At 36.6% G+C, this 22194-nt stretch overlaps 3 protein-coding genes across 4 annotated transcripts; all 3 read left to right on the forward strand.

Annotated features, from left to right (window-relative positions):
• The first annotated feature begins 547 nt into the window (after window positions 1-547).
• On the forward strand, window positions 548-8212 carry LOC113107227 (aldehyde dehydrogenase family 9 member A1-A-like). Its single transcript, XM_026269578.1, has 12 exons — window positions 548-708; window positions 992-1148; window positions 2843-2988; window positions 3318-3447; window positions 3557-3691; window positions 3810-4006; window positions 5722-5862; window positions 6202-6390; window positions 6699-6786; window positions 6928-7069; window positions 7359-7471; window positions 7622-8212. Exons 2-12 carry the CDS (start codon window positions 998-1000, stop codon window positions 7714-7716), a joined length of 1527 nt encoding a protein of 508 aa, XP_026125363.1. The 5' UTR covers window positions 548-708; window positions 992-997; the 3' UTR covers window positions 7717-8212.
• Window positions 8213-9892: 1680 nt separating this feature from the next.
• On the forward strand, window positions 9893-13948 carry LOC113107229 (torsin-1A-interacting protein 1). 2 transcript variants are annotated; one of them, XM_026269581.1, is made up of 8 exons: window positions 9893-10108; window positions 10794-10925; window positions 11045-11218; window positions 11305-11466; window positions 11576-11668; window positions 11833-11937; window positions 12121-12180; window positions 12280-13948. In XM_026269581.1, exons 1-8 carry the CDS (start codon window positions 10036-10038, stop codon window positions 13071-13073), a joined length of 1593 nt encoding a protein of 530 aa, XP_026125366.1. In that variant the 5' UTR covers window positions 9893-10035; the 3' UTR covers window positions 13074-13948. The 2 variants fall into 2 exon arrangements, with proteins under 2 accessions (XP_026125366.1, XP_026125367.1); XM_026269582.1 differs by having other exon boundaries at window positions 9899-10108; window positions 11314-11466.
• A 1011-nt stretch (window positions 13949-14959) lies between these two features.
• haus5 (HAUS augmin-like complex, subunit 5) lies at window positions 14960-21958 on the forward strand. Its single transcript, XM_026269583.1, has 19 exons — window positions 14960-15189; window positions 15265-15327; window positions 15419-15451; window positions 15912-15936; window positions 16021-16153; window positions 16351-16510; window positions 16630-16705; window positions 17000-17085; window positions 17178-17232; window positions 17337-17464; window positions 17569-17650; window positions 17733-17866; window positions 19013-19175; window positions 19261-19341; window positions 19508-19653; window positions 19896-19992; window positions 20999-21137; window positions 21239-21371; window positions 21602-21958. The coding sequence occupies exons 1-19, from the start codon at window positions 15098-15100 to the stop codon at window positions 21702-21704; spliced, it is 1929 nt and encodes a 642-aa protein (XP_026125368.1). The 5' UTR covers window positions 14960-15097; the 3' UTR covers window positions 21705-21958.
• The last annotated feature ends 236 nt before the right edge of the window (window positions 21959-22194 follow it).

Raw genomic sequence — 22194 nt, forward strand, 5'->3', positions numbered from 1 at the left:
TAGAGCAGAGTCATTGTTTTGTAATTCAGAGTCAAGTCTGCAATTGTGCTGCAATAAGGTGATAATTGGTTAATCTAGAAGTAATATATATATATTTTTTTGCAAATGTTACAGAATTGACATTGAACGTTTCATTGCCAAATTTAGAAAGTGCAAAAGACAAATAAAATTGGTTGACGAGTGCATGACCAGTGAGAGACGGAGAGACAAAAAAACAGCAGAGTTGCTACTGAAATAAAAATGCAGTTCATGAAACTGAGAGGACACGTCCTTCCTAGTTATGTCCCAGTTAAATTCGCTTTCAATCTGAAAGCTGACATTGCAGTAAACTAGTCTATTTGTATTATCTGATGTATCCAAAGTATTTATTTTAGAGTTCATGGTTATGTAACGGGTGCAAGACAAGAATCATTGCACATCGAACGGAAGATGCGTTTCTGATATTTTGCGCAATTCTTGTTTTCTGGAACCTTGGCCTGAATGTGTTTTTCTTTTACTGTATATGGTTGAAACCATAAAAATGTGGTCTAAAGGCGGTGCTTAAGGTATAAATCATCCCACCCATTCTTTATGTAATCAACTCACGGGGTCAGCTTGAGCAACCATATGCTTTAAGTCGAAAAAATTGTAGTGACGTCCTTCTTTCGCTCCCTGAACATAGAAGGCGAACCATCTACTTGTGTACAGTGAACAGCTTGTGTTGAAAAGGTAAAGAACATGCATTCAAGGGAGGGTTTAGTGCATTGCATGCATTTTTGTAATAGTTGTACAATTCATGCATAAACCTGAACAGTCAGTGCTGCATCCCCCGTTGTGGCAGCATTGTGGATTAGCCAGTTTTACGGACTAGTTATTCAGTGCATGCATAAAACTTTTCTCTGCTGCATAAGCATTGGACGTTATTGACATTACTAGTTACATGTGTGGTTGGAAACAAAAATATATTGCTAATAATTATTTACATTAATTCATTTACATGGTTCCCGTCCAGACCAGAATGGCTCAGCAACCGCTTCTGTCGCTGCCCGAGTTTCAGGGTGTTTCCACGGGTACTTTGGTGGTGAAGGAGCCGCTGAATTTCTGGGGAGGAGCGAGAGTGAAGCCGAAGGACACAAAGAACTCTGAACCAGTATACGAACCAGCAACTGGTATATTTTTTTTTTTAACTGTATAAATTACTTTTAGGTTCCGTTCAGTTTCCCCCCCTCCCCTAGTTTTGATTCCCCCATGTCCATTTCCGTTTTTATATCATATGATCAGCCAGACAGCTTACCAGATAACAATAAAAACAATATTTATTTTTATTAAACACGGCAAAATATAACTAAGCTAACTAAAATATGTAAAAATGAACATAATATACAAACTGGCGTCATGTGGAATAATAATGAAGCCCTTGTCAGCAAAATAGATAGGAACATAAAAAGAAACAAACTCGATGTAAAGCAGGAGCTGTTGGTAAACACGTCATGCATCCAGGCCAACAGGTTTCAGTAAAGCAGGGCTATTCAAATCTTGCCCTGGAGGGCCAGTGCACTGCAGAATTTAGCTCCAACCCTGATCAAACCCACCTACCTGTGATTTTCTAATGATCCCAAAGACATTGATTAACAGGCTCAGGTGTGTTTGATTAGGGTTGGATCTAAATTCTGCAGTGCACTGGCCCTCCAGGGCAAGATTTGAATAGCCCTGCAGTACAGAATGCGAAATGAGAGGCTGCTCACTGCAGAGTGAGAAGTTAATGGGTGGAGCTAGACACCCCAACTACACCTTTAACCCTGCCCATTACCCTGTCACTCAAATGGTACTCATTGCAGAGTCAAATTACTAACATCTCCACCTCTCTGGTCGGCTAATGCGGTGGAGGGATAGAGTTGTAGGTTGGGTTAAGGGTGTTGTTGGATATTCTAGCTCCACCCTTTAGGCGCAAATGAGGGGGAGCTGGATGGCATTTGACTCTGCAGTGATCACTACTTGAGCAAAATCATCTTAATTCATCCTACTAAGCCCTAAGAAAATATTGTCTTTTTGTGAAGAAAAACTACTTACTTTTTTAGTGTGTAGCAGCAAGTTTTGGAACATACTACTAAGTCATTGTTGTGTCTGGGAAACCACAGTCTGCTTTTTCGAATATTTACATGTATCCTGTCAAAAATCATCTTGTGACAGTTAATGTACTCATACATTTCATAGAATACTCAATTCATTTTACTTAACTGAAGAGAAATATAGCACAATGATCTACCAGGCCACTATTTATGTTGCTGTTGAGCTGTTGCATATTTATGAAAGTTCACAGAGTGATTGCAGATAAAATGTATAATGAGAAAAATACATTTTATCAGGCTTTATTAATAAGCACTACAACTCCTTTACCCAAACCACACATACTGTATATCCTTAATGTTTGTAGTGTTTTTTTTTTAAATAGTGTTTTTAGGTCTTAACTCCAAATTGTAGTGGCTTGTGGGAAATATTAGCTGTTAAAATGTGCATGTGCATGTATCTGCACTCTGAAAATCCACCAGAAAAGAAGACTATCAGTGCATCTTTGAGATTCTCAGGGTTTCTCTCAAGTTCCTTTATGATTCAGTGCCCTAGTTTTACAGGCTGTTCATTGAGTTATTGATTCACACTAATTGCCCTGCAGTCTGTTGCATCACATCTCAATAGTCAATTATAGGAACAGTACTTTCGAAACCAGTATGTCAAGTCCAAATCTGAGAATCCTGAACTCTTTAAATTTCATGTAGGAATAATAATAAAAAAATGTGCTCACAAATGGCCATTCTTTCCAGTAACATGTTCAATGCTTGTACTTCAGCCTGTGTTCTGTTCTCAGGTCGTGTGCTGTGTGATATGATTCCCTGCGGAGAGGAGGAGGTAGATGAGGCCATAAAAAGTGCTCATTCTGCATACCTAAAATGGAGCAAATTATCAGGAATGGAGAGGGCCCGGATCATGCTAGAAGCCGCCAGAATTATTAGGGTAAATGCATGTAATGTGTAGTATTGCTTTTACATTTGATCTAATGAATATGGTAGTCAAGAGAGTGCAACAATCCGGAAAGAAAAATCCTATTCATTAATTACATGGGGGAATTGTATTTAATGATAACTAGTACACCTTTAAAACAGATTTACTATACAATCCAAGTTTGTTTATTTCTGATATATGCTGTACTTATATTTTAAATGTTCAACGGTTAGCTTTTTGGTGTAAATCTTCTTTACACCTAATTCTGAAGGGAAATTAGGTCATGATGTTGATTATTAGATTGATTCTACCAATTAGCAAACATCTATTCTTGAATGTAGGAGCGCAGGGATGAAATTGCGAGAGCAGAAGTGGCCAACAATGGAAAATCAATCACTGAGGCTCAGGTGGACATTGATGTTGCTTGGCAGGGTATTGAGTACTATGCTGGCATTGCTCCCACTTTGTCAGGTAGGCTTGAAACCTGGGTTATCAACTTGACAAGGTGGCTGGTCTCAGAAAATAGCAAAAATTGGAAATATGTATACATCATGTCTAAGAATGGTCTTTCTATAATCAGGCCAGCATATTCAGCTTCCAGGAGGATCTTTTGCTTATACCAGAAGGGAGCCACTGGGAGTGTGTGTTGGCATTGGAGCTTGGAACTACCCTTTCCAGATAGCTGCCTGGAAGTCAGCCCCAGCTATGGCCTGTGGTATGAAAAGATTGCTTTATATATTTGTAATTTGTGGCCGGTTTTTGTTGCTCCATACTTTTCTTGTTCATCCACCATGTCTGTTTGTGCCTCTTATGGAAACATTTTCTCCTTTTAGGCAATGCTGTGGTGTTTAAACCATCTCCCATGACCCCAGTGACAGCAGTTATGCTGGCAGAGATCTACAAAGAGGCCGGTGTCCCAGATGGACTCTTTAATGTTGTACAAGGAGGAGCAGAGACTGGAGGATTGCTGTGTCAACATCCCATGGTGGCCAAAGTGTCCTTCACTGGCAGTGTTCCCACTGGAAAGAAGGTATAGTATGAAAACTAAAAAACAAGAAAATAAGTAGCATTAGTACAGGGTACTGTTAACTGTAAATATACACATTTTGAACATGTATACTCATGTATACTTGTATACTTTATAAAAAAAATGTAAAGGGGTCATATGATGCTTTTTTTTTTAAGATCATTATTTTGTGTATGTGTTGAAACAGAATATGTTGACATCATTTAATGTTAAAAAACACATTATTTTTCAAATACTGCACATTATTGTAGGTCCTCTTGTGCTCCACCTCTCTCAAACAGGTAGTTTTCTACAAAGTCCATCCTTCCGACAAGCACAGTCTGCTCTGATTGGCCAACTGACCCAGTGCATTGTGATTGGCCGAACACCGCAAGCACTCTTCGGAAATGTAATGCCCCTTTCAATAATCGCGAGCTTCATCTTTCAAAATAAATTTAAGGACAGTTAATAATGTCCTTAGTTTTACCATCAGTTCAAGCCTCAAAGGGGAATAGAGTGGTGTGAAAGACATCATGATGAAGCTCGTATGTGTTTGCAGTACACAAGCCATGGTCAAGAAAGCTCACTTCTCTGTGTAACCCTGTCTCTCTGTCTCTCTCTCTCTCTCTCTCTCACACACACACACACATGACGGGCAAAACTCCGCTTTTGAACATTCAATAGTAAATACTTAAACTAATAACAAAACATGCTTCCAGTATCTGATTCAGAAGCACCAGATTATCGTAGCAAAGTCAGAATTACCTCTTCTCCTAGTTTCTGTAAACGGTCGTCCATAAAATGTGTTGCTGTATCCATCTACTTTCGGAAGACCAAATAATGTGCTTTTGCTTTCACCTAGAGAAACACACAGCATCTCCCTGACATGGCTGCTTCAACACTAACTGCGATTACTGAAACCATGCCTTCTTTCTTTGCGTGAACATTTGGGCAGCATTACGCAAATATTTCCACATAGTGATGTAGAGATGTGGAGGCATGTTTGAATGAGCCGTTTTAGTCTTAACTTTGATAAAGAATATCTCTTTGGATTTAAGACTTTAGTCTTTGCAACTTTAAAGATCTTCTTAATGCACCCAGAGCTTGTAACACTCCATAGAGAAAGTAAATTTAAAAATTGCATCAAATGACCCCTTTAAGATTTATTTTTGGCTTTTTCACCTTTGTTATGATAGGACAGATCAGAACTGACAGGAAGTGAAGAGAGAGAGAGAGATAGGGGAGCGTGATTGGGAAAGCTGAAGTCGGTATTCGAACACAAGGCTATTGGCGCTGACATAGCTGTAGATTTGATTGGTTTTAAAACTAAAAACATCAAAGAAATAATAGCGATGAATGTCGACTGTGTTGTCATATCATGTGGCCATCATGTTGACTGAAAATTTGCATGTGAACCCATCACAAAGACTACAGCCAATGGCTAACTAGTACATGTGTTTGTTTCTGCATAAGAGGAAATAACTCTTCATACCAGCAAGTGGCAGTAGTCTGTATTTGTTATTCAAAAATGGAACCCGAAAACTAGGTCTGCATCACCTAATTACTTAACCATTTGAAAAGGATGTTCAGCATAGTATGCCCATGTATAGAATGAATATAATCTGGACATAACAGATGCTACCATTGTCACGAATACTGGGAATATCATGAATACTGGGAAGTATGCAAATGTATGTGCAGTATGTATTTAAAATGTATGTGTGATATACCTTATAAAGGTTATGGAAATGGCAGCCAAAGGTGTGAAGCAGGTGACTTTGGAGCTTGGAGGAAAGTCACCACTGATCATCTTTAAGGACTGTGAACTGGAGAATGCTATAAAAGGGGCCCTCATGGCCAACTTCCTCACCCAAGGAGAGGTGTGTTTAAAAAATAATCAATTTTAAGATAAGATTTAATTTCATTTCTTTATTTGCACTTTCAATGTGTGTCTGTTTTTTGTCAATGAAAGTGAGTGCATTGCATATCACTGGCTTCCCTAGATGTTTTTAGATGACCCAGATGAGGCTTAAACCCACAATCCTCAGCTTTCACTAGGCCCCCAGGCCCACATGTTCAGATACAATAGTGTCTTGCTACACTAATGTAGTACTTTAATGAATATAAATGTGAACACATTTCTAGAAGACAGAGTTTTTGTATAAATAAAGGAAGACAGTACTGTAACTGTAACTGCTGATCCCCCATCTGCCCCACAGGTGTGCTGCAATGGAACACGGGTGTTTGTGCAAAGGGAGATCATGCCACAGTTCCTGGAGGAGGTTGTGAAGAGGACCAAGGCCATCCCTGTTGGGGATCCCATGTGTGAAGAAACACGCATGGGTGCCCTCATCAGCAAACCTCACATGGAAAAAGTGCTGGGCTTCATCAAGCAAGCAAAAGAACAGGTACAGTACTGGGATTTAAAGTCAATTACAACTTTTTTTTTTTTACCTTTTTTTTTTTTTTTTGACCATGTTAAATTAAGATGTCAACTTAGTCTTCTGCAAAGAAAATGACAGATTTCTCTCTGGCTACATATGCCAGACTTCAATTTGTCCAAATTTTTTTTTAGTCTGACTCAAATATACCTCACGTTATGTACGATGAGGTCTGTCCCTGCTTCCATTTTATCATAACTTGATCTTCTTTATTTTACTGTTTGTTCAAATATTGTTCATGTAGTTGAAAAAAAAACTTTCTCAATGTTTTTTAGGGTGCAAAGGTTTTATGTGGAGGAGAACAATTTGTTCCGAATGATCCCAAACTGAAAGATGGGTACTTTGTGTTGCCATGTGTGCTTGGTGAGAAAGCCATTTTACTACCTTCAAATTAATTTTTATGTTATTTAACAAATGCTTGAACTTTATCCCAAAACCAGCTTGATATTGAGCCACCATTTCTTTGTGTACTTACTTTTACTATACTGCAATACACACACACAGATAATTGCAGGGATGATATGACCTGTGTAAGGGAGGAGATCTTTGGCCCTGTGATGTCTGTTCTGCCTTTTGAGACAGAGGAGGAAGTTCTTCAAAGAGCCAACAACACAACCTTTGGCTTGGCATCTGGAGTCTTCACCAGGTCACTCCACCATACAGCAATATAATATAATTCCTGCTGATGCCTGTTGTTTTATACTAAGCTTATTTTAAACTATGAAACGTTTTACCATTTTTGCATTTTCATGTACCGGTACGGAATAATTTATTAAATAAAGTCGTTTCGTAGAGTTTGAGTGTTCTTGTAATCTGTTATATACAATCTGTTATATACAAAAAATCATAGAATTTATTTTATCACACTTAATTAACCCAGTAAACTGACTACCCTAATAGTAGATTTAACATTCTCTTGTGCTGTGTTTTTACAGGGATATTGCTCGTGCCCACAGAGTTGCTGCAAACCTTGAAGCAGGAACGTGCTACATCAACAACTACAATGTTGGCCCTGTGGAAGTTCCTTTTGGAGGCTACAAGATGTCAGGTACTCTAAACTTATATTTTCATGGGTGATTATCAATGGTGTCATGTACAGGAAAAAACTATAAACCTCAATCTGTTCTGCATAGTGTTTTAGTACAGATTAGTATTAGTATATTTCTTAAATGCTATTATTATTCTCCTTTTCATTTAGGGTTTGGAAGGGAGAATGGACAAGTGACCATCGAGTACTATTCTCAACTCAAGACCGTTGTGGTGGAAATGGGAGATGTAGAAAGCATCTTTTAGGCTTTTGTGGCGTTAACCACCAGCATTCCTGATAGCAATGTGATTTTCCAAAGTTCTAAGATTTATAGCTCGATCTATGAAGTTTGCAGTGTAACGTATTAAAATACATTTAATAACTAACATTAACTTGAAACACTGTTGTTGTTTTGACAGTCCATATGTCTGTCTCAGATTTCCAGATTATGTTGATATGATATCACCAAAATGTAAGAACATTAGAAAAGACTTTACTGTTTCAAATCTGTGAAATGTTTGACAGAATTGTTTAATAATTTTCAAAATACTAATAGTTAAAAATGCTCATTAAAAAAAGTGCCGTCTAATAAGTTTCTACTACAGGTTTATTTCACAAATGTATTACAGTCGCCCGGTGTTAGACTTGTTTGTTTTTCGCCACTTTGTCCCTGCCTCTTAACATCATGAAGAATTTTAAACTGGTGGTTGACAAGTTTGTAATATTTCAAATAAAATTACCTTGGCTATCAAGGGCAAACAATTGTCTGTATAGTTTCCACCCGGAAAAGTATTGGCACAGTCTACTGGAGGAGTCAAATAGGTAAAAATATGATGATTGATGGATAATATCAATCATATATGAAAACAATCTAAATGACATAATGTTGCACACTCCTTTAGAGTAGGTGGCGGTATGTACCTAAAAGTTGTTTGCAATCCGCCATTAACCAAGAGAACATGAATATTAGAGTCCCCAAGTCGGACTTAGGGTTTATTTTTTGTAGAGTTTCCTGAAAAAATCCCGGGCTGTGGTTTTTGGGGTTGTTTTAAAAAATGCATAAGTCAGAAAATACTGTCGACAGCGAAAAAATGTTGCCACGTGTATAAAACGTTCTAAGATTGGAACCAGGTCAGAAATCCAATTTAACACATTTAATTTAATGTTTGTTGTAATGCTTTATAGTGCTGTTTATTACATTCAGTAATTGCACAAAACACTATATACTTCTCTTTATTTGACACACACAGGAGAAGATTCCCAGTTCTCAGTCCGAGATCCACCCTCACTCAGTCACACAACCTAAGAAACAAGTGGACACAAAGAAGGGCAGTAGAATTTCTTAGAATAAAGCATATTATTCCATGTGCTTGCTTTCTATAAGTGTGGTTATGCATAAGCAGTTCCGAGGCAGGAACCATGTAAGGAGTCAGAGAGGATTCAGATCTAACAGGAATTTGTGGCCATATTTTTTTATTTAAACAGAATGAATGCTTGTCAGAATGGTCTCTGAACAGGGAAATATTAAAATGCGTGGAGTTAGAGGTCAATATTTTTTTATTCGATGCAATTTTCGTTTCACATTGTGAATTTATAATATTCAACACGCCCTTTTAGATAACACAAGTGTGGCTAATTAAGTGACAAAAACATCTTTTGTATGTTAATATTTGTTCTCATCATCTTCGTTTAAAATCAACACAGATTCCCCTCTTAATATCCAAAAGCCTAAAGAAGAAGAGACGACAAGGGGTTTAATGAAGACCAGGATCAGGAAAATAACCCAAACCACCAACCACAGGTCAGTGTTCCAGGGAATAATAGTGAGTTTTTTTTATCCTTTATGAATATACTAACTTAGAAACAAATCACTTGTTTACTTTTGCAAAGAAGCTGACAATATTTGCAAAGAAGCTGACAATATACTGTATTTTAATGTATAATTAACGGTCGCCTGAGGACGCTCTATAACCATCTTATCTGAGCTCAAAACGCTGCTTGAGCGAGTGTCAAGATACTACTACTACTACTACTACTACTAATAATAATAATAATTACATAATTATGAACGTGTTTATGTGTGTTTATTTTTGTTCTCAGTACGTTATTTTAATAGCATTTAATGATTATGAACATAAAAACATTAAAAAAAAAATATTATAAGAATTATATACCATCGATGAAACCACAAAGTTGACTCGAAGGTATGTATAACTGCAATATAAAGTAGTTTTAAGTATTATTGCTATTAGCATTATTTTCTAAAATTAGGTACATGTAATATAAAAGTACATAGGGCTTATGTTTTTGCAGCTCCAAGTCACGTTAGGCTATACGTCACTGTCCGAATCCGTTCACTTATTTATTTGTTCACTCCTTCCTGATATAGTGAACTCAACTGCCGTACACTAGTGAATGAGTGAATGAATGAGCGATTTCAGACACAGCCGAACGTAATGTACTGTGAAGTTGTGTTTCACTGAAGTCGCTCCGACGAAGACCATCATTAATGTTCCGCTTTCCGGGTTCGGCTGCACAAGAAAAGTAAAAAGTTTGATAAGAAGGGGTGAAATATATGTATAAAAATGGACTCAAGTGATTCTAAAGAAGATGGACCAAAAACTAGGAGGAGAAGCCTCAAACAGGCATCCACGCAAGGTTTGACTAATACTTTATAATACGAAAGACAATATTTTCATGTTATGGGTTTCCGTTTTATATAGAATCATGTTAAAGGAAACAGGCTAATGTTGTGGAGCGTAAAAGGTAAATACTCGCTGCTTGCCTTTAAGATTATATGCATATCCGTGTGCCGGTAAATTAAACAGTATCAATAATATCAAGATCAATTTCTCTTTACTTTACGTTAACGTCACTTTAAATGATAACGTAACGTTAAACTGAACTTTTCGTACACACCGTCTCATGAGTTTATCTGTACCTCTCATGCTAGTAATAATACGGAGAAAAATGTACATCCAACTCTTTCCCTCAGTAACAGTTAGATTAAGATGTTTGCTATTTAACCTGTTAAAATATTTGCTAACTAGGCTAAATTTTTTTAATATTAGCTTAAGGGCTAATCTCAATATATCGCTTAGTGTAAACATTTCATTAACATGTCACAAATATTTACAAATATTTATTGTAATATTATAAATAAAGTTAACAATATAGTTAACAATAACAGTATAGCTGCAAGTGCTTCTGTCATTTTTGTGACAAGATGTGAGAAGTGTGTCGGTTTCTGTTGGCACATAACAAGCAAAAATACTTAACAAAAATCTTATCATTTGTTGGCATATTTCTATAAGGTAGTTACTCAGTTCCTCTTCTATTTTAGCTTCATATATTGAGGATCTTAAAGCCAGAACCCCAATAAAGAGAACCCAGAAAATGAGGGAAGATGATGGGGCATCCAGAGCTGTCCATGGACCCAAGGAGAACAAGGGTCTCACTAAAGAGGATGAGGATGGTGTGTGAAATTCATTTTTTTTTAATTCTGTCTTAATATTTAGTTGTTGTTGTTTTTTTTGTTTTTTTTTATCTTTCTAATGCTAATGTTTATACAATTTTCTTATTTAACCAAAACAGAATCCCCTACTAAGAAGCAAAAGCTCAAAGATAAGGAAAGGGTTAGAAATGAGAGAGGTGATGGTTTAAACCAAACAGATGATGAAAATATGGAGATGGGTGAGAATGAAGACCAGGATCAAGAAATGAACTCCGATGAGGAGGCTGAGCAGGAGCAGGAGTCTAGTTGGACAGGTAAGATTCTATATGAGGAATAAGCATAAGTGCTATTATATTAAGTTTCAATAATAATACATGGGTGTGTTATTTTCCTTCTGTGGGTCCCTCAGCCCAACCTGGGACAGAAGAAACGTATCCTGTCCATGTAAGGGAAGAAAATCTGGAAAGTGAAGTGTCACTCAACAAACAAAGGCTACATCTATATACTAAGGTCATACCCAAACCCAAAGAGGAAAATTACGAACCAGTCACAAAATGTGGAGGTTTGTTATCATTAATAAAATTATCTTTTTAATTACAATTAATACAAATGCTCAAGCCACCCCCAGTTCGTCTCTTATGTGCACACCACAAGTATCCTTTTCATTGCAGATGCCTCTAGGATGGGAGCTGTTCCACTGGAACATCAACAATTGAAAAATAGGATTAACATGAACTACCAGAATCCTGTCCAGAAACAAAAAAGTTTGTGAAACATTTTTATTATATATATATATATATATATATATATATAAGTAGCAATATTTGTTCTGGTAAAAGTGCAAAATGATGCTTAATCACATTCTTACTGTATATGTTAAATTGTTTTCAATCATTTGATTCAATCAAAGGTTGCATTTTTATTATAGATCCCCCTGGTCTTAGAAGTCACCCACCAACTAAACCACAGAAGAGTTATGTTAACCCAACAATCCAGCTTCCTATCACAAATCAAACTAATAACAAATACACAGGTAAAAAAAATGTTTTCTGTTTGTCCTTTTTATTACTTTTTTACAGCTTTACTACCGTTCATTTTGTTACAAAAGATAAATGTATACATAAATTTACATGAATAGTTGTGTCTTATGCCAGTAAAGGAAAACAGATATTTTGTAAGAAATCGTAGATCAGAATTTTTTTACTTTGCTTTCAAGAATCGAAGAGTTTGCAGAAACCAGTCCCCTCAAAAGCAAGTCCAGCCCCCTCCTCTAGAGGTATTTTCAGTCCTTCATCCATTCCTTTATAATTAAAACAATCAGATTTTTTTCGCATTCCACATTGTTTTGTTAATTCAGAACTGTGTGTTTTTATAGGCTGGATTTCGTACATGTGCAAGTGGTTGTTGATACTGGAATTATTACTTGCTTTGGGCTTTTTGGGCTTTTTGGCCTATCAGAAGTTCTTACACTCCCATTTGCCTCAAACTGATGAGGTCCATTCTAAATCAGTAGAGAAATTTGACCTGGATTTGGCAGCTCTACAAGCTCTTTTTCCCAGTCAGCGCTCAGTGTTCTGGAAGAGGAGTGGGAAACATCTTAAGAACCACCTGAAGACGGTCAACCCCACTGAACCGGTCAGTGTGATTCTGACAGCTGGCCTCCAGGCCGAAACAACATTGGGCTGCCTTGCTCGAAGATTAGCTGCGGTGTACTCTGCTACCCATAATGCTTCAATCTTAGAAATCAATGGGACCACCAAAAGAGCACAAGACAGTAAGCAGGTCAAGCTGGATATCGATGAAGAGCTGAGGGAAGCATTTGAAGGTGATAAACCTGCAGCTGTTGTGCACCGTTTTGAGGAGCTCCCTCCCGGATCTACGCTTATATTCTATCGTTACTGTGACCACGAAAATGCAGCTTACAAGAAGGTTTTCTTGGTTTTCACTGTGATGCTTTCAGTGGATGAAATAGCCCCGACGACCAGTCTAAGTGCAGTGGAGGACATGGTATATGATCATGTAAAACAGAAGTTTGTCATCTCCGACAAATCCACTGTGTTTAATCAAATGGATGTGGATAAACTGAGTGGACTGTGGAGCAGAATTTCTCACCTCATCCTGCCAGTGGCTGCAGAGGAGAAAATTGAACAGCAGGGATGTGGGGCATAGCCTCACAGAAAATCATAAGACTGTATTACTGTATTGGGCTGGACAAGTCATTTTTAGAGTTTTGAGTTTAACTGGTCTAGTTCATGAATGTGCGGACCATGGAAATGTATATAAAAGATCTTTATTCCAAAGGGTTTTTTTTTTTTTAAATGTATTTGTTTAAAAATGTTTTATTTTTGTATTTGCCTACATCTGGTTCTTTTTTGTTTCTCGATAATATCTGTGTGAAGGCAGACACTTTATCATATCACAATAATAATGATAATAATAATGTACTTGGCATTATAAGCATTTGGCTTACAATATAAATCAGCAAATTAATTGTTGTAAATTCCTTCCAAAGGCCAGGTGAGGTAATGACTGAACTTTTGCACTGACTTTTGAAGTTAAACTGAAAAAAAAAAAAGTAAGCTAGGCTCTTTTTACCAATAAAATTTTTTATTGGGTTTGGCGTTATATATCTCTGTGATTAAGACTATAATAAGTCTATTTTCGAGTCAATTTCTTTTTTGTGTCGTTTCATCCTCTTGTCCCCTGGTTAATGCATTTTTGTCATATTTCTTGTTTTATTATTCAAAAGTTTAGTGTGAAATTTAAAAAATGTTTTTGAAATAAGTCTTTTATGCAATTAAAAAAAAAAAAAACTGTACTTATCCAGAGTGAGCAAAAAGCCTGGCAAAATCACTCTGGAACCCTGACATCCAGCACTCCCTCTGAACTGTTGCCAATAACAATTTGTATAATGTTATTCTCTATTTACTTATTCTATTTTTATTATTTTATTATCTGTATTTTGTCTTGTCACTGTCATTCTGTTGCACTGTGGAAGCTTTTGTCGTGTACCTGGCAATAAAGCTCATTTTGATTCTGATTCTGATATTATAATAAGATTATAAGAGTATCAATCAAGATTATTATTCAGTAAATTTAATCCTATAAAAGCAATATTGATGACAGATGGAAAAAACTTTATTTTCAGGAAGATGATATTAAATCATTGTCTTCATAGAATGTGAAAGCATGAAACTGGAAATTATAAATGTGGTCATGTTAAATCAATAGAACATGTACTTATTGAGTGTGAGGCAAATGAAAAAGCAAGATTTCCACCATATTCAAGCTGTGAGATTTAGGAAATGGCCCAAAACAATCAAGAATATTTCATGAATTAATTATTTTCCTAAAAGAAACAAGACTGGTTAATACAATTTAAGATACCGTTGTATTAAATAAAGTCCCCTACTTTGTAAAGAAGAAGTTAAGGCTATAATTAGAACAGCTATGAAAGGCAACTGGTAAGGAATGAGGAGTAAAGAGGAAGATATCTTTATCAGATTCAAATAAATTTTGTTGTGAAAGAGGAAGTTGTGGCAGTAGAAGAGAAAACACAACCATTACCAGACTTTGCCTTGGACGTACAGATCTTAATTATTCCCTGTATAAAATGAACAAATACAAGTCTGGGAATTGCAGTCTGTGTGGATTAGCAGAAGCTGTACAGCATGTATTAATATATTGCACTGTTTATCAAAATGAAAGGATAATCCTGGTAGAAGAGTTATAGAAATGGGTATAGGAAATGTTACACTTAAAAAAACTGCTGAATAATGGATTGTAAAGTTATATATAATGAAATATTTAAGAAAGGTACATCTGGATTTAAAAGCCAATTTATTAATAGGGTTTTTTTTTTTGTTTGTTTTTCTTTCTCTCTCAGTTTAGTAATTCTTCTTGTTCCATCAATGACACTGCAGCTCAGTATGTGGCGGGAAAGCACCTTTTTGTTCGTTTCAATCATAGGGGTTTCAATTCGTTTCCTAACCGCTAATAAAAAGCTAGAATTTAAGTGCTGATTTTCGCTTACAGGCCTGTGGGGGCAGCATCGGCCCTATTAGAGACAAGTAGCAAAATAAACGGGGGCGAAGAAACGTCTCCCGCGTATTTTGACGTGTTTTTAGCATTAGAAGATTTGAGATTTTTTTAATACTGCAGATTTGTTTTATTATTATCAAAAGATTAAAAAGATGGCAAATCTCAGTCAGGAACTAAAGCGCTGGGCTGTTGAGGAGCTTGAGTTGCCAGCAGCCAGACTACCGGATGACGGCTATATAAAGACGTTAGTGAGTTCTGAATTATAACATTAAACCTCATCAACGATTTTAGGTTGATCTTGTGTTTACGCTTTGTCTAGGTTGTGTGTCGGTCCTGGAGCGTCCATTTGGAAGTATATCACGCAACATATTTATAAGGAAAGGTGAGCTCTCAATCTCGAATGCTCACTACGTTTTCTTCAGGGCATATTTCTGATTCTACAATATTCCTTTGACATATAACTTATCTTACAGAAACGTTCGTGTCATGAGGGGGAATATCCAGTGGTATCCTTTAAGTCTTCTGAAAATGTGATGTGTTAATATGCATATATTGTATGTTTATATTGTGTACAGGGTTGTTATCGCTGATTAAGCTAAAACTATTCAAACTCGTTTTCATTAAATAAATTAAAGCTGATTTTTTTATTTATTTGCAACTAACTGAAGTAAAAGAAAGCTTAAGTCAAAGTACTAAAATGACCAAAATAGAAATAAATGGATATGGAAATGGAATTTTATAAAACAAATACTAAATTTTAAATAAAAACTGATACTATATAAACAAAGCCTAATTCCACTGATTTTATGACACATGAAATATGGCTGTTTCAAGAGGCCCACCACAATTTATATATTTTAACTGTGTTCTGTCAAAAAATGTTGAAAATAAAGCTGCTACTTTATTACTTTCTAAGTTGTGGTTGTGTGAGATGTGGAATTATTCCTTGACCATCTAAATCCTAAGGTACAAAGTTTTACAAGATAAAGAGGTAAAGAAAATAACTTAATTGCGATTTGTTATGCTGCTTCTATAGGGGGTGGTAAACTCAGCTAAAGATGATTATTCTTTGTAGCTTAAACAGTTGAAGAATCAGAATAAAGATACGAGAAGGCTTGAGCTTCAGAGAGAGATCGATGCTCTTCAGACTGAACTCAATCAGCTGGACACAAAGATCTGTAGAGTGGAGGATCAACTTGCTACCGAAGGTGAATGTTTTTATTTTATCTTCCTGTTCATTTTTATGCTCTTTTATACTACCTACACCTATAATATATAGACTATTTGGGGGTTTGATTACCTTCTTTACTGTTAATAACCTTTTTTTTTTTTTTTTTTTTAATACATCAGATTATGGAATGGTATTTTACTGTTGTTACTAATATCTTGCTCTGTTTCTGATCAGAAAAGACTGTGAACAGGAACTGGGAGGACTTTATGGAGAGCAGGCACAGACAGATCCTGTTAGATTCTTTCAAACAGCGCTGCTCTGAGGAGAGGAACGTTCTGTTAGAGGACGCGCATGTGATTGGCACTCAGCGGCATGCCCTGGAAGAGCTGTCCAAGTGAGCCACCTTCAGACTGCCATATTTTGATGCTGTGTGCATTTTTGCGAAATAAAAGCATTAATATTATTCATATATGACTCAAACCTGTAAATCACATTATTTTTCTAATTGTCCAGGAAAGCAGAGGTGAAGCTGGTGTTTGGGCCATCTGACAGTTCAGACAGTGAAGCCGGAACAGATCCGTTGGTTTTAGTAAGTATTGCTGTATTTAATGGTCTTTGATGCACACTATAACATTATAATTATAGCTACTTTTTGACTTCAGTTTTATGATGTTAATTTTAATTCTGAAAATCAAAAATTCAACTTTTGAACGGCCTTCGTTTTAGAAAGCTAGGTCTAAAATCTTTAAATAAACTTTCACTGATCTTTCACTTGGGGCCTAATTGAATCATTTTAACCAATCAAACTCCAACTCACCACTAGATTAAATCATTTATCTTTGCACTGATTGTAACTCATGAAACAATTTTTATCTCATTTCAGAAAGATGTGAGAGAGCTCTGCAGCGAGAGGGTTCTCTTCTTTCAGGGCCTGCTAGAGAGTGAACTAAATGTGAATCCGTCCACTGAGTAAGACACACAGGCCTCTGATGCTGATAATGTAGATAGAAGAGCTTTAACGCTTTTGCCTTATTGATGCTAATTCATTTGTTTTTATCCAGATTTACTCATGAACATAGGAAAGCAGTGATCCAGCACTGGATGAGTGCAGCGGAGGTAGATGAAGACACTTATTTCAGGAGGATGCATGTTATGTGTCTGCATGCATTTAGTTCTGCACGACGACAGCTTATGAGAACCTCAATATGTTTAATTTTCAGAACACTCTACGCTCTCATCCTCCAAACCAAGTTCTTTCAGCTCTGCAAGCCTTGACCTCCAGACAGCAGGTGGCGTTAGAAGAGAAGATTGCAGCTTTGAATGTGGAGCGTGATGTTTCAGATCTAGGGTATGTTTTTACATTATCATGTATGTTATCAAAACCCACTCTATAAATAATGATGTTGTTGAATCGATTATTGCTTATTACTCGGGCAATTGCACTTAATGCAGGTTTCGTTATGAGAGCGATCACCTAATAGATGCGTCGGCTGAGCAGAAAGAGGAGTTAACACCTGTCCGCAGTCTGTTACAGGTGATCATTTGAGATGGTAGTCTTACTGCATTTTACATACATACTTTTGTGGCTCAGATTGTATTTGTGTGTTTGCACACAGTCTGCCTGGGAGGAGGTGGAGCAGAGTTATTTTGAACTGGCACAGACTCGCAACAGATGTGGGCAGCTAGAGAATGAACTCGCGGCTTTGATGAGAAAAGCAGAGACTGCACGCATGTCAGATCCAGTGTCCAGGTGGAAATTATTATATTTTCTTATGAATTTGTGACGTCAATAATTATTATTAACTATTATTTGTTATAATTACTTGAATGGGTTATGTGTGTGTCTGTGTGCGTATGCAAGTATAAAATTAAATTAAAAAACTGCCTTTTTTATTATTCTGTTCTGTGAGGTCCACTTATAATCTTATCAAGATTTTTACATAAGAAGTAATAGGCTATGTTCTGTCCTGTTTTGTCCCCCCTTTTCAGAATGCTCTGTTTGAATACGAGAGGCAGATTATTGACTCAGAAGTAAACGACCACTGCTATGATTGCGACCACTGCTATGATTGGCTAACATCTTTTGTAGATGGACGCTGCTGTGGTTTAGGTTAAATTAATACTAAGTAAATATAAGATGAAACAATAGTTATCATGTACTGAAAACAGGTATTCACACTTGTGTGTAGCAACATCAAATCCAATATATTTGGCTCAGCATTGTCTTTTAGCTTCAATGTGTCAAATTGTTCCTTGTTTGTAAACAAATCCACGATAAAATAAAGCGAACAAAGGAACAAGTTCTTACTGATGTGTTATGACACTTCATAAAAAATTAAGTTAATCAAATAAAGTTTTTAATTTGGATTTTGCGCAGACCTGCGGTTGCCGCTCTTGTCATTTACCTACTGTGTGCGCAAATCAGTGGACGGTAAACCGGCAGAGATGTAGAAACAGGTGTTGATCTTCCTCTGTGGAGGCAGTGTTTAGCGGCACTATCACATCATAAACTGGCACAATCCAAATCTGTCGTTTTGGGAGATTGGCTTCAATATAAGATATTTTTAGACTATCAAGAAAGTTATGATTTTTGAAACTTGCACAATGACTTCTTATATCAGGTGAATTTAGATTTTTCAGTTCATGACCACTTTAATTGTTATTGGCTTCACAGGAATAGCAAAATAACATTTTACATTTTGTGGTACTAGTATTATAAATTGTATGTAATATTACTGTTTTTATTACATCTTGATTAGATAAATGCAGTGTATGTACAGTATAATGTATATAGTTACTAAAATAGTATATTAAGAATAATATTGTGTATAATGGGAGGTATTAAATTTTTTTTATTTTCTTTTAATTCAAATGGGTTTTGTTTGTTTGTGAGCAGGTGTGTGTTTGAGTTGGAGATGGAGGGAGTAAAGCAGGCAGCAGTCAGAGACCGCATCAGAGAGCAGTGTGCTCATCTACAGCTGCAGGCCAGAGAGGGGCAGGACGCCATCAGAACCCTGCAGACACAGTGGCAAAGTGTCATGGACTTCAGACAGCTTGTGGTGCATAATTATATTTAGTCCAAACAAAAGACTGAAAATTCTAATTCATAGTCTGGAGTTAATTTTATTTTTTTTTTCTTGATAGGACAGAAGACAAGAGCAGATACGGCGATTGATCAAGGGAAACTCCACTGTGAAAACTGAGTTGACCCGTGTTCATGCAGAGGTATCGTCTCATGCAATACGTTATTTAGTCTTCAGTGTCACATGATCCTTATAGATCATTCTAATATGCTGATTTAGTGCTGAAGAGATTTCTTTGAAATGGTAACTTTTGAATGGTAATTTGGGTGTATGTATGTACATGTACAATAAACCTTTTTTTTTTTTAGGTTGGGCAGTTTGTTCAAGAAGAGCTCAATCCTCAACTTGGCAGTGTGATTAAAGCCAGCAGTGAACTGCGCAACTCTGTGTCGCAAGGGGCAAAGCTCTTCAGCTGTGTAGCCCTGGCTGCACTCAATCGTAGAGTCATGAAGGGGTCAGCAAATCTACCGAAATCCCTTTTTCCCCTTCAGTGACTTTGTACTAGATATCGTGCCTAGCATTTTGAGTTGTTTTGAAATGCGAAGTCAGAGACTGAAGTTCTTGAAAGTTTTCTTGATTAAAATTTGCATATTTAATAATGCATTATCACTGTAACTTGGCAAAAATCAACTAAATTATATAATTCTGAAGCTTAATGTCTGTGCTGGGACCTAGTCTTTTGTTTTTAATCCGCAGGGGGCAGAAACCACCAGCAGCTCAGCTTTCCATTCACCGGATACAGTCCCCGGCTTTCCACAAACTCTGTCAAAGCCTTTCATTTCCCATGTACATGGTGAGATACTCACCTCCAGTCTATTAATACTCTTAATTTATTCCTCACCTTTCTGAGAGCCATTTCAGTTCATCAAGCACCATTTAGTAAGTCCGTTATTTTAACACTTACAGAAAGTGTACATTTTCTAATGATTGTTCATATCATATATTGATTAAATATAGTGGTGGGCAAAATTATTACAACACTAGTATTTTCATCAGCTTAAACATGGTTTTAAGTCTGTTATTTGTATCTTTTGCTGTAGTGTGTCAGTAGGAAATACCAGTTTACATTTCCAAACATTAATTTTGCCATTAATTGTAATAAGCAACAGCCAGAGATCTGATCTCATCATCATCCAGTCTGTCTGGAATGACATGAAGAAACAGAACAAACTGAGACAGACTGTGGCAATGTCTCTCAGATGCTTCAAGAAACCCATCTAAGTCAAAAGCTGCTTTAAATGCAAAGGATGGTCACTCCAAATGTTGATTTCATTAAGTTAACAGAAGTTAATTGATAAAGAAAATGTATAAAATTATTTTTGACAGCATCCTCATTTTACAGCATTTTTAAACAAGTGCCTGAAACTTTGACAGTACTGTAGCTTTGCAGGTAGCTTTCTTGAAGCATCTTAGTGATGTTGCCACAGTTCTAGATTTAGTCTGTCTCAGTTTTTTCTTTTTCTTCATGTCATTCCAGACAGACTGGATGATGATGAGATCAGATCTCCGTGTAGAGCACTGGCTGTTGTCAGACAAAAATCTCACTGGATTATAACAATTAGGGGCAAAATAAATGTTTGGAAATGTAAACTGATATTTCCTACTGACACTACAGCAAAAGATAGAAATAACTGACTCAAAACTATTCTTAAGTTGGTGAAAATACTAGTGCTTTAATCATTTTAGTCACTACTGTATGTTTGTCAAGGATCCACAGTATCCATATTAAGCTTCCTTTTTCTTTTTTTTACTGAAACGTAGTAAAAACTGATGGTGGGATTCTCTTCTTTCTTTGCCAGGCTCCAGAAGAGCTGTGGTCTCAAGCTGCAGTTTTAAGGCTGGAGTTAAGAAATCTGCGCAGGCTTCTTCAGCTTTTCTCCGAGTCATCAGTAGACCTGCAGAAGCTGACCGCACAGCTACCATCGCCTGATCAGCAGAGTATGTCATTAAGACAGTTCTTTAAAACTTGGACCACTCTTTTTGACTCGCTGTTTTGTGGTAAGAGCCTAGATTCCATGTTGTTTTGATGTCTGTTTCAGCTTTGGTACAGCGTGTGAAGATGGTAGATGATGAGATTCTGCAGACGTTGCTCCCACGGGCCCGTGAGCTCACACAGAGGTGCTCAAAAGGCCTGCTTTACACAGAACAAGTGAAGACTGCCATCACACACTGGTAATCAATCCTCTCAATTGTTTCCAACATGGACCCTTTGTGGAACTGTCAAGTCACCTTTTTTATAGCGCTTTATACAATAGAGATCGTTTCAAACCAGCTTCACAGTATTAAACAGAATCAATGATATATATAGTTTGTAACTAACTGCTAAGACAACAATACTGATCCCAAACTGTTTAAACCATGATTTTAATTAAATTTAACATGATTTGATTGTGTCTGTGCAGGTGGGAGCAGCCTGGACAGTTTGCACTGCCAGAGATGCAAAGAGAGGGACTGACTTTTCAACAGTGGCTTCAACGATGGAAACTGGCAACAAAGGAATCCTAACTTAGTTTGCATTTGAGACCAAAATGTATGTTGGGGAACTTTATCTGTACATAATTAATCTTTCACTTTCATTCAACTTATTCTTTGCATTCCAAATAACCTTTGATTTAATAGGCTAACCTAGGATTTCCCACAGTTAACTTGTCTGCAACAGATTTAGTTTGTGTTTAAGGATGCATCCTGTTAAAAAAAATATTTTATGCAATTTTTCAAAAATTCTCAATAAATAATCTAATAAACTGTAATAAAATTGCTGTTGTATGTCTTCTGTTTTGTGGCGTCGTAAATCTCCCTTCTGAAGGTTGCAAAGATGCATAATGCATGTACTGTTGCCAATGCTGTTTGCAATGTAGTACAGTACCCTCTTGTAGGAGCTTGTCTAATGAGACCGTTTATGAAATTCCCTGGTAACAGTAGTGCTAGTTCTGGGTTAGATCAAACATTGATCTTTAAACACAAAGTAACTTTGTGATGACATCTTATGGGCATT

Source organism: Carassius auratus, chromosome 8 (assembly GCF_003368295.1).
Source record: "Carassius auratus strain Wakin chromosome 8, ASM336829v1, whole genome shotgun sequence".
Classification (NCBI taxonomy): domain Eukaryota; kingdom Metazoa; phylum Chordata; class Actinopteri; order Cypriniformes; family Cyprinidae; genus Carassius; species Carassius auratus.

Coding starts and splice junctions, on each gene's coding strand:
- LOC113107229 (XM_026269581.1), top strand. CDS start 10,036: ATGGACTCAAGTGATTCTAAAGAAGATGGACCAAAAACTAGGAGGAGA. Junction 10,926..11,044: donor CACTAAAGAGGATGAGGATG/GTGTGTGAAATT, acceptor TAACCAAAACAG/AATCCCCTACTAAGAAGCAA. Junction 11,219..11,304: donor GCAGGAGTCTAGTTGGACAG/GTAAGATTCTAT, acceptor TTCCTTCTGTGG/GTCCCTCAGCCCAACCTGGG.
- LOC113107227 (XM_026269578.1), top strand. CDS start 998: ATGGCTCAGCAACCGCTTCTGTCGCTGCCCGAGTTTCAGGGTGTTTCC. Junction 6,391..6,698: donor TCAAGCAAGCAAAAGAACAG/GTACAGTACTGG, acceptor AATGTTTTTTAG/GGTGCAAAGGTTTTATGTGG. Junction 7,070..7,358: donor GCATCTGGAGTCTTCACCAG/GTCACTCCACCA, acceptor GTGTTTTTACAG/GGATATTGCTCGTGCCCACA.
- haus5 (XM_026269583.1), top strand. CDS start 15,098: ATGGCAAATCTCAGTCAGGAACTAAAGCGCTGGGCTGTTGAGGAGCTT. Junction 17,086..17,177: donor AATGTGAATCCGTCCACTGA/GTAAGACACACA, acceptor GTTTTTATCCAG/ATTTACTCATGAACATAGGA. Junction 19,176..19,260: donor TGGACTTCAGACAGCTTGTG/GTGCATAATTAT, acceptor TTTTCTTGATAG/GACAGAAGACAAGAGCAGAT.